We start from the raw sequence: 15,107 nt of genomic DNA, 5'->3' as shown, positions 1-15,107 counted from the left end.
AAACCCTGTCATTTCTCTGTATAGTGTCTTATAGTGTTATATATGCAACACCAATCTCTTGAATTTTAAAAGCTTAAGTCAACCACCAAACAAACTAAGGCTTAGCATTTCATTTGCATGATCTACAATATATCTAACTCATCAGAAAAGAGAACAGTGTACAGGTACTACGAAGGATGTTTAAGTTTCTTGCTGCCCTGACCTCAGTTGGTGCATTCTGGGATTTGGCTCATCCCAACATCTCTCCTGCATTTAAAGCAGTGTTGCCCACGCGACAGGGAGTATGGAGGCGGGTCTGTTTCCATGCGCCCAAAGATGCGGTTTGCATCACATTTTGTACTATGATGCTGGGAGTGTCAAACCAAGGCACAGTAATGCCTCAGCGCTGCACACGTATAGTTACCACAGTTCTGACCTGCTGTGTGTGTCTGGTGACAGTCCCAGCTTCCTTCCAGGCGTTGTGATGTGTGTCCCAGCCTGCCTCAGCAGCCTCTGGTGGGGATATTTTAAAAGGAGCAGAAGAGTCATTCCCAGTCACTGTACGGTGCATGGATAGATTCTTTACCAAAGCCTTAAATGCCTAATTGAACATTACTTACCATTTTCTAYGTAACGACAAGTTGTTAAAAGAGCAAGGATATCTACATTGGTTTCTTTTGCACTTGTGTTAAAATAAAAAGCTGTCTACTTCCTTATCTGTACAGCACAGTAATGCAACAGCTTCAGGAGGAGAACATCGTGCAGCGTGATCTCTTACTCCTTCCTTGTCCACCTTGCTCCCCTTCCCCCAGTCCCCTGGCAGTGTATTTAGCAAGGATATTTTGCTGTCTCCTGGTGCTCCTTCTTCACCTTTCTTTTGCTGCTTTCTGTAATTTGAGCATTGTCACAGGATCCATCTCTTTTATTTTTCATGCAAATAGTCCTGCCCTGTTACCAAGCCTGAGAGAAAATAGAGAACAGAACATGCTGCTGGCAATAAATAAAATTCAGAAAAACCCAGTTCTTCTCATCATCTTTCCTATTTTTGACAGAACCCAAATCACTCCTGCATGAATGGAGACAAGATCTTGCTCTAAAAGACCTGATGGTTACAGTAGCTGCAGTATAGACAAATGCATTATACTTTAATCTAGAAAGGGAGTATTGATGAGAGAAAATATCAACAAATGTAAGAGTCAGCATCTCTGATACAGTGAGCTGGTTTATGACTATTAGCTGTTCCATTCTTCACAGCTGCAAGCTAGCATTTCAAAATTTCCTCTGCTAGACAAGAAGTTATTAAAGATATATATATATATWTTTTTTTTAATAAAGGACAGCTGCATGAAAGAGGGTTTTGTCCATTTCTTTGCTGTTCATCTCTTGTTACTTTTATTCCTCACTTGAAGTCATAATCTTCTATTTATAACATGTGAGTTACCTCACCATCGGTGGCAATTTCATACAATTATACAAGTAGATTATGAGATCAGGGATGAAATATTTAACGGCTGTACATCTATTCTTTAAAATCTCTAATTCTCTTAATATGTAGATGTCCAGAGGTAAAAGGTTTGAATAAAAATGCGGAGGATTTATATATGAGGACCTGTTTTTTGATTTTTGCTGCTGTTACTGTTTTGTTTTCCGTTCCTTGGAGCTTTGCTGTGAAGGGTCAGTTGCTCTTTTCCTGTCTTTACACGCACATGCAAACCAGGAACAATGTTTGCTTTTACTTAAGTGCATTCAGAAGTCAAAATACAAGTATAGGCGGAATGTAAATCCTTTCTCTACCTTTGGACATTCGGCCTTTTTGAGTGTGGACACAGGGTGATTTTTAAAGCATTAATCAAGCATGCCCTTATAGATTGTGGCAGTTACCACAACTGTTACTTCCTGCCTCCTATTTGAAGGTTATCAGTGTGTCAATGAGGTAGTTAGTAACTGTTTCTGAGTGTTATTACCACTAAATATTTTTAGCTTAAATCACTTTCTGTTAATCATCTTAAATATTCCAGTTTAGCAGAAGCCTGAAGCAATTGCAATTTTCACAAAAGGAATTTTGGCATCCAGTCCCAAACACAAAACCAACTTCAATTCTCAGATTTTGAAATTCCAACAAAGATGAGACTGCAGTAGGATTTCTGGAAAAACATACTCTGGTGAATAGGCTCCTTTCAAAATGGAAAAAAACACATGCCTCATAAATTGTTAACACTGAATCACTGAAGTTCACTGATCAGTTAGCTCTCCTTCCTTGGAACAAAGAAGTATTTTTTTTAATGTCAGACTCTTAGCACTATTCCTTGATTTCTGAACCTGAAAGCACATAGGAGTCATCATTCTACAAACCTGGCTAGGTCATCTTTACTGTGTACTTGTACAGCTCCTAGCACAGGACATTGAAATAAAGAGAATCCATCCTATGTTTTCCCTCTATGTATTAAAATACACCAATATTTACAGCTTGAGAAATGGCATAAGCAAGAGCAGATGATTATGTTCATCTGTCAAATGGATGTTAGAGCAAATAGTTGGTGGGTAATCCATGGATTGTTTCCTTGTATGATAGATTCCTGGAATAAACAGCTAAAAGCCAGTTTATAGAAACTACAAAGAAAATGAAATCTTCAATTGCATATACTTACCTGGATGAATAAAAGTTTGGGAGATTTTAAGTAAAGTAGATTTATTACATATTTTTTCATATTTTGTTTTTTTATAGACTACAATTAGTCCTTTAGAGAATGCTATTGAGACTATGTCCACGACAAATGAAAAAATTTTGATGATGATTAACCAGTACCAGAGTGATGAAAACCTTCCTATTAATCCACTTTCTATGCTTCTGAATGGAATTGTTGATCCAGCTGTTATGGGTGGCTTTGCTAAATATGAGAAGGTAAGAGCTTCAAGGTCAATGTGAAGATCATATTCATATGTATTATTTCATAATCCTCGTTAATGATGATGCTTTGTCCAAAGTGGCAGTGGAAGGTAGGCTGGGAATATGAAAGTCACAGCTCCACCCTTCTATCCAGGTCACATCTGACACACAGTCTTTGACAGCAGAAAGTAGCATAGATGCAAAACAGACATTGGGAATGTATCTGAAACTAAGCATTAATTGCCATCATGAAGGTTTTCATATACATGGGGGATGAGATATACATTTTGTAATGAAATAGGCTCTTAGGCATCAAAAGGTTTGGTCTGAACTAAATCAATGTCAGTTTTCCCTATAGCAGGTCTGGAGGATTTAGATGTAGGTTGTCTATTACATTCTTACCAGCTTTTCTCAGTAACTGCAGCCTCTCTTCATAGCAGTTTTTGTTGTTAAAAATGGGAATACAAATATAAAGCGTTCTACCAATACATTGGAAATGGAATGGCTTAAGGAACTGAACTGTAGAAAGTTTGTCTCCAAGGCTCCTCGTTAAAAAATGGGGGGGGAGGAATATTAAAACTGTTTTATCTTAATTATTAAAGATTATGATGAAACTGAATGTTACCCTACAGCTGTAGACTTCTATTATTTCTGCCTGCCATTTCCTGATGGGAAGTATGTGCCATGCTCAGTAGGCTCAGCGTGTCAGACGTGCTGCAGGTATGCTGAACAGATGGCATGTATATATGCAGTAAGCATGACATATTCTGGAGGAGTATGGCTTATGCCGTGTTTATCATAGACTATTATTTGTTTAGACAGTTGGCAGTCATGGACAAATAACTACATTTGTATTATGTACATGGAGGAAAAAAAAATCTTTGCGCCGAAAAAGGCAGTGCGTCTGCAATATCTAGCTCTGCTTATCTATGAAAGAGTTCCTTTTCCTCCTTCTATAGCATGCTGGCTAATGTCAGGTTAGGATACTTAAATGAAATGACAATTAATATAAATCATGGTACTCCAAATATGTGTGCACCTTATTATTTTCAGTGCATATTTAAAAAATATAAACAAAAAATTGTTTTCACAATAAGGATCTCAAGCTCAGAAGTGTGGGACAAACACTGGATGTCTTTTAACAAAAAAAAAGAGCACCTCAGTTCTCAGTTGATAAAATAATGAATTATCACTAACAACACCTGGTAGAGGGGCATGCAAATATCTCTTCATTTAATGACCAGTATTATGGTCACCAGCTGGAGTCACTGGAGAAAGCACTGTTTTCTTTTCATGTTGGAATGAAGGACTAATTTATTTTTATGCCTGTCTCAGGCTTTCTTTACAGATGAATATATCAGAGACCATCCAGAGGATCAAGAAAAGCTGAACAGACTCAAAGATCTAATTGCTTGGCAGGTAATACCCTATTGGTAGTAGTTCTCTGAGGTTTCCGCTGCTTTTTGTTTTTTCTGTTTCTTTCTAGCAGGAGAACATAATGTCATTTAGATGACTGTGTCATTTTTACTGCTACCCTATCCACTTCTTAAAGGGCAGGGGGAGGAGGAGGAGGAGAGAGAAAGAGAAGGTTCTTGTTAGAAACTATCTGGTTAGTGCTATGTTAATGCTGGCAGAAAAAGTTACTTGCAGAAGGGTAGCTAAAAGTATATTGCATAAATCTCATAAATCACCATCTTCAAAGATTGAAGAGTAATAAAATGTCTTTGAAAGAGAGAAGTGCAAAGTTTCTCTGTGTGACCATGTACATTATTACTTAAACAGCATGTAAAAGTGTGCTATCCATCATCTTTGAAAATGAGATTTGTTTTAACTGATTATTGTTCAGCTAATATAATAGCGAAGATGATAACAATATAAAAGCAAGGATACGAAAGGATTTGTAGGGAAGAGGAGGTCAGAAAAGTATTATTATCATATTTGCTTCATTGTAAGATTTTTTTTATTCAGTAAGCAAGCCATTCCTTCTGACAAAAGGATTTTTAAGAGATTTGAGTGGAGGGGGTTATTTGAACTGATACAGACAGACCCTTTTCTAACCCTTTTCTTATCAGGTGTTCTCCTTTGAGGCAGTGGGTGTCTACACTTTTTTCCAGTTATTTAAAAATATGGTCATGTGCCTTTTTCCAAATCTACTAGATCAGAGATCTTGCCCCCTTTGCTTATTTGACACTAGCCCCAGCCTGAAGAATGAGCTGGAAAAAAGGAAAGCACTAGGGTAAAATAGAGCAGAGTGAGCCTGGTTAGTGCAGACTGTCTCTGTTCATGACTTGTTTGTTTTTGTACTGAAGCATTATTTTGATGATTTTTTCTTAGAGATATGGGAAGTGCAGAGGAAGACAGCTGAGTTAAAGAGGGGAGAAAGGAAGAGGTCGTATTCAGTAACCAGGCAGTAGTACATTAAATTGCTGCAACAACTGTCAAAGTGACCATGTCCTTAAGCCCCCAGTAGACTGATTTAATCCTTCCGCAGTCACTGAATCCTGCATTTCAAAGTGAAATTAAGAGTTTGAAGCCACTTGCCTGGAATCCACTTGGATATTTTTTCATCCCTACTTTCTTTCCAGTAAGGTATGGCAGGCACCTTCATTAGCAGGTGGATTAGTACAGAACTGTGTCTTAGAGAAAAGCAGGTAATTTTTTGCAAACTCTGACGTGGTGTTTTAATCTCTCAAGGGATTAACATTAGATAGATAAGAGTGACAAAACAGTCACTTCGAGGCACCCACGCATCTCCAAAAGTTTCCTGAGCAAGTCCACTTTTCAAGAGCCCTCCTCAATTTATAGTAAGATGCTTCTCTGCTACTAAAAGCTCCTGTGGAGTAATGAGACCAGCTGACAAATCTATCCACCAGGCACGATAATGGTTTTGCAGTTGACTTGGCAGATACTCCAAATGGAGTTAGAGTTATTGTCAGACCCAGTTTAATATTCTCACTTGTTTTTCTTTTTTTTCTTTCTTTTCCTTTTTTTTTTTTTTTTTTTTTTTGGGTCCACTTCAAGATACCTTTCCTCGGGGCTGGAATTAAAATTCATGAAAAAAGAGTTTCTGATAATCTTCGTCCTTTCCATGACCGTATGGAGGAATGTTTCAAGCACTTAAAAGTTAAAGTGGAAAAACAATACGGAGCCAGAGAATTGGTATCATTCTCCTTTTACCTCCTTTCCCTCTCCTGCACTTTATTTAATATTGTTCTTCTCTAAACAAAAGCACATACAAAAGCACAACTTTTGTTATTTGTGGGTTTTCTTGTGATCTGAAGGTAGTGAGACCTGAGTTTTACCATCAGAGAGTTGATTAATTCTCTGACTTATCAAACATTCTGGAAGGTTTGGAGTACTTTACCATCTCTATTAAAATTGCAATTTGTTTCCATGTTAGAAGGAAGTAAAAACAAATTCTCATGTTTCTCCTCTGTAATTTTTCTTGGTAGTTTAGAGCTTTGATCAGCAATTGATGTCCACACCTCCCTGTGCTAGCCACTTCCAGCTGTGCTCTAAAGTAAAGCCTATCATGTATATAATACTGTATATATTAGCTGAAACTGAACTGAAATATATGGGATTGAAGGATAGCTTCTAAGCACAAACTCTTCCAGACAGTTGGTGGGAGCTAGTAGGAGGGATGTTGTTGGTTGTTTTTTTGGAATTGCACAGCAGTTGCTTTGGAAATTATTTTATGCTGCTGTTTTCATTGTTGATGATTTTATAAGAGGGTTTATTTATTCTGTTAGAAGAAAAAAAAATAGCAAATTTCTAACTTAGATTTTGGACATTGTGTTGTGATACAGACCTATATAATGCAAATTCTGGTTATTTATCTAGATATATTTTTTTTATTTTTAGTCCCATGACACCATTCTTGCAATAAGAAAGAGGCTGTAATCTACTATTTACAGTCTTGCCTAATGCTGAATCCTTCTGCACTTGTTTAGATCAATTCTTAGAAAAGAACAACCTATTTAAAATTTTGCAAGAGCAGAGAATGCACTTTCTTTGTGAATTCCTCTTTCCTCTCTATTTAAATCTCTACTTCCAGAATCCACCATTTTCAACAGTCTGTCAAATCAGAGTTTTTCTGTCTAATTTAATCTCTGAGATTTTATGATGACGTGCTCAGGATGGTCTGTTGTTCAACCTTAGAGATGTAGTATCTTTCATACTCCTTCTGAATGTTGCAAAATTTATGTTACATAGCAGTGGAATAAGTTCTTGCAAAATGCAATTTTATTCAAAGATATGCGATAGCACAGAAAGAATTCTTGGTTCAAGAAATCTCTCATAAATTAATAAAGTTTATGAATAGCAGTATTTATTTCTTTTTGTTGTGTACAGGAGAGCCAGGCATTTAAAAAGTGGCACTACTTCCAATTTACCGTATCTAATATTCTTTCTGTTGGCTGCCATGAGTTCTTTTTATTTAAAAAAGAAAAAAAAAATTAGGCGGTCATTGTGTCTTATCAGAACATTTTAGACATTCACAGGAGCAGAAATTCTCATTTCATGTAAACTCTGCAAAATACTTGCAAATAACTCTTGAAACTATGAATGTTTCCAAGTCTTCTGCTGGAGATAAAAGTCTTGGTGAAAAATGACATCATCAGAAACCATGAGTTTGGGAACTTGGCATATGAAGTGATGCCTAAATTTTTGATGTTTTCTGGATAATCAGAAGAAAATGTAACTGTGTTTTAATATAAAATGTTTCCAAAAACATTTGTTCATATGTTTCCAGGAGAGGAACTGAAGTAGGCTGGAAAAGCAGTTCATGGTATACACGCACTGGGAAATGCTCAAAAACTTGCCTCATTTCATGACACGATGAGCTAACTGGGGGCAGGCGTACTCATCCCAGGAAATACTTGTGCAGAGGAAGAGGAGAGCACAGCTGTCTGCACAGTATAATTCTGCCTCCCAGAATTCACCCCGCAGAAAGAGAACGGGTGCAGAACTGGCCAAGAAATGGGATCCTTGTTCCTGCCTTTAATAGCAAGAGGAACAGGAAAGCATCTGGAAATCTCCCCAAGTCAGACTGGTTCAGTTAACTTAGTATCAGATTGTAAAGCATAAAAAACCATTAACATCAAGCTGAATATTTGCATTATGTTAGCCAATCTTACCTATTAAAGGAGATTTGGAGTGAAAACTCCCTTTTTCTCCTTACATTGCAGAAGTAGAGAGAGAGATGCAGAGAGAGATGGTGCAGCACATATGGCCATGTGCAATACAGGTACATGGGGACCTAAGTAGTCCTGCTGTTCTTACAGGGTCCTGTTCTTACTGGCTGACTATTAGGGAAAGACGAATTTCATCCATCCACCTGCAAACATATAAAGAAAGAAGGCAATATTAATGTACAGAGATGGCAGAAGGTTGTGGGCTGAAGAAGAGAGTGTAATTACTGTTTTGGCGCAAGGACTAACTAAAGCTATTTGCCCAAGCCAAGTACTTTAGTAGCCTGCCCCCGTCTGTTCAAAACAGGATCGGTCAAGCACTGTTTCTTTTTATTTCTTTTTCAGAAATTGTTAATTGCGGTTTATTTAGCTATAAATCTGTTCGCTGTATCATTCAGCTTGAGAGGTCTTAGAGAAAGATTGTATCCAGATAGAAGAAACAAAATCACAGTAATTAATAGTGATGAGTAACTTCTTTCATGCCATATGTTAAAACATCTGTGCTATCTCAAAACCTACTGAGAAGAGATGAAATGAGTTTCTCACAAGCTTGGTTCATGGAACATGCTTCTCTTTTCCATCTTGTAGCCAGATTTTGATGACAAGAGAGTAGGACGGCCGAGATCAATGCTAAGATCCTATCGTCAGTTGTCAGTTATTTCACTGGCTTCCATGAATTCAGACTGCAGTACTCCAAACAAAATTGCTTCGGAAAGGTCGGTTATGAATATAATACAACTATGACTATAATACAATTTTTTTTTCATTCTGTTTTATGGGAAGAAACTAAAAGGTTTTTTTTAATATTCAAGGATCAAGACAACTAGCAGTCTCTTCAGACTATGCGAAAATTCTTTTTAATTGAAGCTAACATTTCCTCCAGGCTTAAAACTACAATATTTTATGCTAGATAGGCAAAATATACTCAAGAAATGTCACTGAGAAAAGAAAATAGAGGCATTCAGTTTTCAGGAAACAAATATTTCATTATTGAAATACTATTTAAAAAGTACAAAGTTTTGGTTTTTGCAAATTAGTTTATGAGTGAATGCAGCTTTAAAATTAGTTAGCATCGTTTTGCTTGTTTTGCTTTCAGCTCCACCACCATTCCCCATAAAATCCCATGTGAGCTCTGACCTTTTTTACTTTAGATGTCATTGAGCTAATGCACAGATCTTTGAAAAAGGATTAGATTTGCACTTCAGATTAATATTGTACATTCTTTGTAACATTTTAGGACATAATACCTCCTGAAGGCATCTTTTTAGTGTCTAGAGTTACCAGCTGAAGGACATTATATACGGTACTTTTTGCAAGGCTGCATAAAAAAGCCTAAGGAAAGGATGACCTGCATTTATATTTCTCAGGGAAATGACATCAGAATACCAGTGACTTTTAAAGTATAATTTAGCAATTTTTATTGTTTTTCTTTTGTCCTTGCAGCTTTGAACTGGAAGTAGTGCTATCAAAGCCAGTAAAATCAGAATCAGAGGAGAATGCTCTGCAAATTAACCCTCACCCTGAGGTAAAAATGAGAAGGTCCAAAAAAAGAACAAAAAGAAGCAGTGTGGTGTTTGCTGACGAGAAAACGGCACCTGATATTTCCATCTCCGACATGAAAAGTGTATGTTACTGACTTAGAGCGTTATTTCTTGATTTCTAAGCACACTAAGTTTCAGCAAGGAGTGTAGGCAGGCAAAATAAAATTACTTTGTTTATCTGTTATCTTAATGGATGAGGCTAGAAATAAGGGGTGAATTTAAATTTTTACATCTTGCCCTTCGCTGAAACATTACTTGTAAAGTACAGCCCTCAGAAGGCTGCAGTTTATTCTCCTGTTGTCAGGTCTTTATAAAGAAATGGGAAGAAAGACTTTGATCTGTGACTACAAACCCTTAAGTACAGTGGTTTTTTTCTCTTCAACAGAGGGATAATATAATTAATGTCTCAGGTATGAAAAACTGAATCATTTGTAAAATGTGTGTCTCATGGATCGCACTAAGTGCAAGTTCCCCATTAGTTCAATGCACATTCTTTGTGCATTAAACAGGCATGACCTCAGCCTGGGCTAGTTCTTCCTGCTCATAAAACCAGGGAGTGAAAACTCCTTAATGCATCCGTAATGATGCAAGTTGCCTAATTTGTATTTCTTCACAATGGTTGATGGGGTTTCAGAAGATGTGACCAGGTTTCCTGAAGTCTGAGCCTGTTTGCATTTCACCTTAGCTAGAAATTCAGCAGAATGGCGTGACTGTTGGCTGCTTGGGTATCAAGGACAAAACTGGGTTTCTACAGTCCAAGAAATTTTGAGCAGGGCGTGAAAAGCCTCTGAACTAGTCTATTCACCTTTCTGAACATTTTCTGGAAGGCACACTTCAGCAGGAAGAATTGCATGCATTGAGTAGATCCACGACTTCGTATTAGCTCATCGGTATACGCTGTTCAGACTGTAGGCATTAGTTTCAAAGGACAAGCCATCTGTTTACAAATATTAAATGTATGTAATATAACATATTTCCATTTATAATTTTATGTATGATTATGTGATACAAACTGTCTAGGGTAGCTTGCTCATTGTATATTGAGATTTTTAAGTTTTTTGCTGCCACAAAGCAGGGTGACACTTTCCTAAAGAGAGCAGGCAGTACTGCAAACGGGAAGCTGTGACACAGAATAAAATACTGATCTTTGCTGAACACTGTGCCCTGCACTTAGCTCCCTAGTAGAGCAGTGCTGTAAGCAGTATTGGAGATGAAATGTCTTGTGCCTGTTACGCTGAGGGAAGCTCTTTCTCAGTCACATACATAAAGTGAACAAGTTTTCACAAGTGAAGGAAAAGTTACTTACTTGATAGTAGCTAAGGGTCTTTGGGACAATCAGCTAAATCTTGCAACCTGCCATATGTTCCCCATAAGTGGGGAAACTTATGGAAGATTATGACTGGCTCACACTTCCTGCCCTCCTACAAGACACATGTAAAGCACAGGCATTCTCTGAGAAGCTCTTATTTACAAAATGAAGCAAAACCTTTGCCTTTTGATTACATTAGATACAGATACACCTGCCGTGGGAATCTGGGCACATATTGAGTCACAGATTTATTCTGCTTCAGAAAAGTAGTGACAAGCCTTAGTGGCCAAGCTGGCAATGTTAATGCAATAGGGAGAAAGGTTTTCAAAACTTTATTTTCATTTCTGAGCCACAGTCGGAGCTGGCTGATGGTGTTTCACCAAGCATGGTAGTAATACCATCCTACAGTTCCAGATTAGTCTCTCCTCTAGCAAGCTTTTTTAGAGTAACAGTTTTTGTGTGAAATGAAAAATACTTATCTAACTATGAATCATCCTTAAAGGTTTTACATTGTTTTAGCTAGTATATAATATTATGTGTGGGCCCAGTTCTACTACTGTAGTTACTTTTTTTATTTACTCAACAAATAATCACATAAAGCACTCGGGCTATGCATGATCATTTATTTATTAATTATTTCATTTTATGTTTTTCACAAGATAGTATTTTGCTTAGATATTCATTAATTGTATCTCAGTTCATCATTAATGGCTTTTTCTTTTTTTAACTAAACAGTTGTCAAGGAAATACGAGTTCATGAGTGACACCAACCTCTCAGAGCATGTAGCAGCACCTCAGAAAACATCTGTCCTCAAGCAAATGAGCTCTGTCAGTCGTTCCATGCCAACTATCCCAGGTAAGCTGCTCAGGAAGCAAGCAGAAGCGGGTAGCTGTCTCTGTGTCCCTGTGCCTCTGAGACAGAAGTTACAATTTTGGTGTGGTAGTGTGCATGTAAGGCTGGACTGCTATTATTGCTTGATAACATTGTGCTGCCTGGTACTAACGTATATCTAAAAGTATTACTTCTGGAGCTCTGTATTTTGCTTCCTTATTAGGGTATAAGCATGCCCCTTGCCTTGACAGAGCCGGGGTTCGTTCATCTTCCCTGCTCTGTAGGGCCTCACTTGCAGAAGCAAGGCTTCTGCAGGCTGCACTCACAAATCGGAGTTAGGGCGTTTGAAACAGGAAGAAACAGTTGTTCTGTGCCTTGCTTTGGCAGTTGAATGTCCCAAAAGGTTGCCCAGTAGAAGGGATTTCAACGGTTGGTATTGACATTAGAGAAGAATCCCCTGAGTCTTCCTCATGGTAACAGGAAGGGGAAACAAGGTAACTGCCCACTGGAGAAGCTGACGTTTGTGTGGCAGAAAAGGACGAGTGTGACTGCGGGTGCACTGCACTTCTACGCCAGGGCATACAGAGAACGTGTGCTCTATTTCATCATCATCATCACCCCCTCCTTCCTCTGTAGCACATTCCACTTCTTAGCCTGCACTTCATCTATCCCTGTCACTGTCCCTATGCATCCAAATGCCTGTAACAGGCATTTATCACAACAAAACAGTGGTTTCCCACCCAGACCATCATGGMCAACTTCTTTTTCATCTGTGTATCTGTTTATCTTTTTTTTTTCTCCTTTGGTCAGATTGGTTCGTATTTTTCACTATTCAGTTTGATGTAATTAAGTTTAATGCAATCATGGGGAAATTTTTCCTTATTTTTGTATTCTGAGGATATCATTAGGTTACAAACTCTCATTTCTCTCTGGTAATTGCAGTAGTTCATTATTTTGAATTCTGCTTTCCCATACGCTGCTTTTGACTATCCTTTTTCAGTTTTGTTTCGTGCAACCAATCTGTTTCTCTTCTAAGGATTAACGCTGTCGGTCAGCCCCGCGGCACCTGAGGAGACAATTGCGTCACATAGGCTCAGTCAGCCAGTATTTCCTTCCACCTCAGATGGTGACAAGAAAAACTTCAAAAAAAAGAAAGTGAACCAGCTATTTAAAACAATAGTAAGTTCTGTGTGTTTGTATGGGGAAAAAGAAGGTATTACCTCTCTAAAAATTCTAGACTATAAAGTAAAATTACGTCATTTTAAAATGCCTCAAGCCCCGTAAGCCCCCCCATTCTCTCCTCAGGCAAGGAGTGGAAGCTCTGTAGGGATATATATTTGTCTCTTGCTGTGCTTTTTGCATTAAGGATGTACATCTTAGTATGTTCAATGTAGGAAGGCTCAGATGTGTAGTTTTGTATCCATACCACAAGAGGTCTCATTTGACCGACTGATGTTCTCTAATTTGATTTACATAACACTTATTAGCAAAAGAGGAAAGCAATTATTTGTTGTTTGATTTAATTATATTGGGTAGTTAGCACTAGCATCACAGGAAGGTGAGCACAGTGTATATGGCAAAGCATGCACAGTGCGAGTCAACTTCTGGTGTCAGATGTGCTCATTTCAAAGCAGAAGTTGGCTTACAGTCGAGTCAATAATGCTGCTTAGAACAGTTTGTCTTCCTTTAATACAGTAAACCTTTCAATGATTTCTGTGGAAATTAAAAAGTAAAAATAAAATATTGAATTTAACATAGTGTTTAAAGGCAAAAAATATATATATATATATAAATTATTTGGTGCCAAGCAGTGGAAGGGTTACATGTAATGCAGATGCTGGTAGCTACTGAGATGCATAGTACATAAGTATTTCATGACATCTGTAATGTTTTACATGTCAACTTTATCATGCTTTGCAAAACTTGAATTTTTCATATTCTTTTGGGGGGGGGGGAGAGGGGAGGATAGGTTTCATTTTCATTCATTTGTTTCTGCAGTCTTTTAAGAAACTTAGATAGCTACCTTCAGGGAGAATACAACAACATTTAGGAAATTCTGCATTCGATGTCTTCATACTCATTTTTCTGGTAGGAACAAGAATAAGCTATTAATTTGAAGTGTGTAAGGTTTCACTTGTACTGAATATATCACATACTTGTTCTTTTAAGACCCAAGAATAACAGCTTTTCAGCATGATCTCATCACATTTAAACCTAACTTAGCATATAAAGTAAGAAGGACAAGATGTCCTATTTTACAAGTCTGCAAAAGGACTGAATAAAGCTTAAAACCCTTTTCTATAGTGATTCCACAGCATCAGTAGAATCATGCGAACAGATTTAAGTACAGGTTCATAGTTTTGCAGGATAGAGAAATTAGCCTCAAATATCCAGGATTTGGTCGATGCCTTTTTCCCTAGTCACAGATTAAGGACACAAGCTAGTAATTAATATACATATTACTGAATCTAATACGGTGGTCATTTTAATATATGGCACTCTGTTCCTCTTTTTTGCAGCGCATTTCCAAAGTTCTGGAAGATGGAAAGCACTCTGTGGAGCACCATTTCAAATCTTCTACAGATCTGTGAATTCATTTACCTACAAGACCACTTTGCAACCAAAAATAATGATATATACATATAAATAAATAAATAWATATATATATCCTTTTTTAGATGACTGTCTACTGTAGAGAAAAGCACTGATACTGTAGATGGCTAGTAGAGAATACAAACCACTGTATTCATGGGCTCTGATAACAGTTACTTGTGATATAGGAATACAAACTAATAGCATTTGGAGAAAATACTACAGGATGTGCCAACCAGGATATGGAACAAAAGTTTATTGAGCCTCTTTATTACACAAGTCAAAGGGCATTGCTTGTTACCTGGTGATAAAACTCATTCTGGCAAAGAAAGATGTTAAAGGGCTGTCTGCAGTGCTTACCATACAATGTAAGTCCTAGCCTGTTCTTTTCAGACAGCACAGAAGTTACTGTTTTGCGTAGGTTGTGTAGATACACCCAAGCTAGCTTTAAACTACTGCTGGCAGTGTAGTCAAGGCAACAGGCGGCTCAGCACAAAATAGCCACTGAGAATTTAATCTATGGCTCTTGTTAGGTTTACAGCGCTCATATCGGGCTGCTGCCCCCACCACACTGCTGTATATCATCAAATCTTTCTTAGAGTGATGTCTAAGACATGGACACCATATTTCTGAGTTCTTTTCAGAACAGCAACTGCTGTATTGAAACCATGTGCAAAAGTTTATTTACACATGTACAAGTTGATATCACATCCAGCAGTATGAGATAAAGAAAGCTGCGTTTTCTGCTGTTCATCAATAAAATGTTAAAAAGTTT

General features: G+C 37.6%; 1 protein-coding gene across 1 annotated transcript in view; it reads left to right on the top strand.

Moving 5' to 3' along the window:
* DOCK2 (dedicator of cytokinesis 2) overlaps nt 1–15,107 on the top strand; it is a 228,840-nt gene extending 213,733 nt beyond the window's left edge. The window contains exons 45-52 of the mRNA XM_026061319.1: nt 2,705–2,881; nt 4,202–4,285; nt 5,888–6,025; nt 8,647–8,774; nt 9,502–9,682; nt 11,644–11,764; nt 12,777–12,919; nt 14,260–15,107. Of these exons, the coding sequence (XP_025917104.1) occupies nt 2,705–2,881; nt 4,202–4,285; nt 5,888–6,025; nt 8,647–8,774; nt 9,502–9,682; nt 11,644–11,764; nt 12,777–12,919; nt 14,260–14,331 (1,044 nt within the window). The 3' untranslated portion in view covers nt 14,332–15,107. The remainder of the gene's footprint in view (nt 1–2,704; nt 2,882–4,201; nt 4,286–5,887; nt 6,026–8,646; nt 8,775–9,501; nt 9,683–11,643; nt 11,765–12,776; nt 12,920–14,259) is intronic.

The sequence above is a fragment of the Apteryx rowi genome, unplaced genomic scaffold (assembly GCF_003343035.1).
Source record: "Apteryx rowi isolate R43461 unplaced genomic scaffold, aptRow1 scaffold_18, whole genome shotgun sequence".
In the NCBI taxonomy this organism is placed as follows: Eukaryota; Metazoa; Chordata; class Aves; order Apterygiformes; family Apterygidae; genus Apteryx; species Apteryx rowi.
The sequence above is the reverse complement of the archived record's forward strand: the minus strand, read 5'-3'. Positions and strand labels throughout refer to the sequence as shown.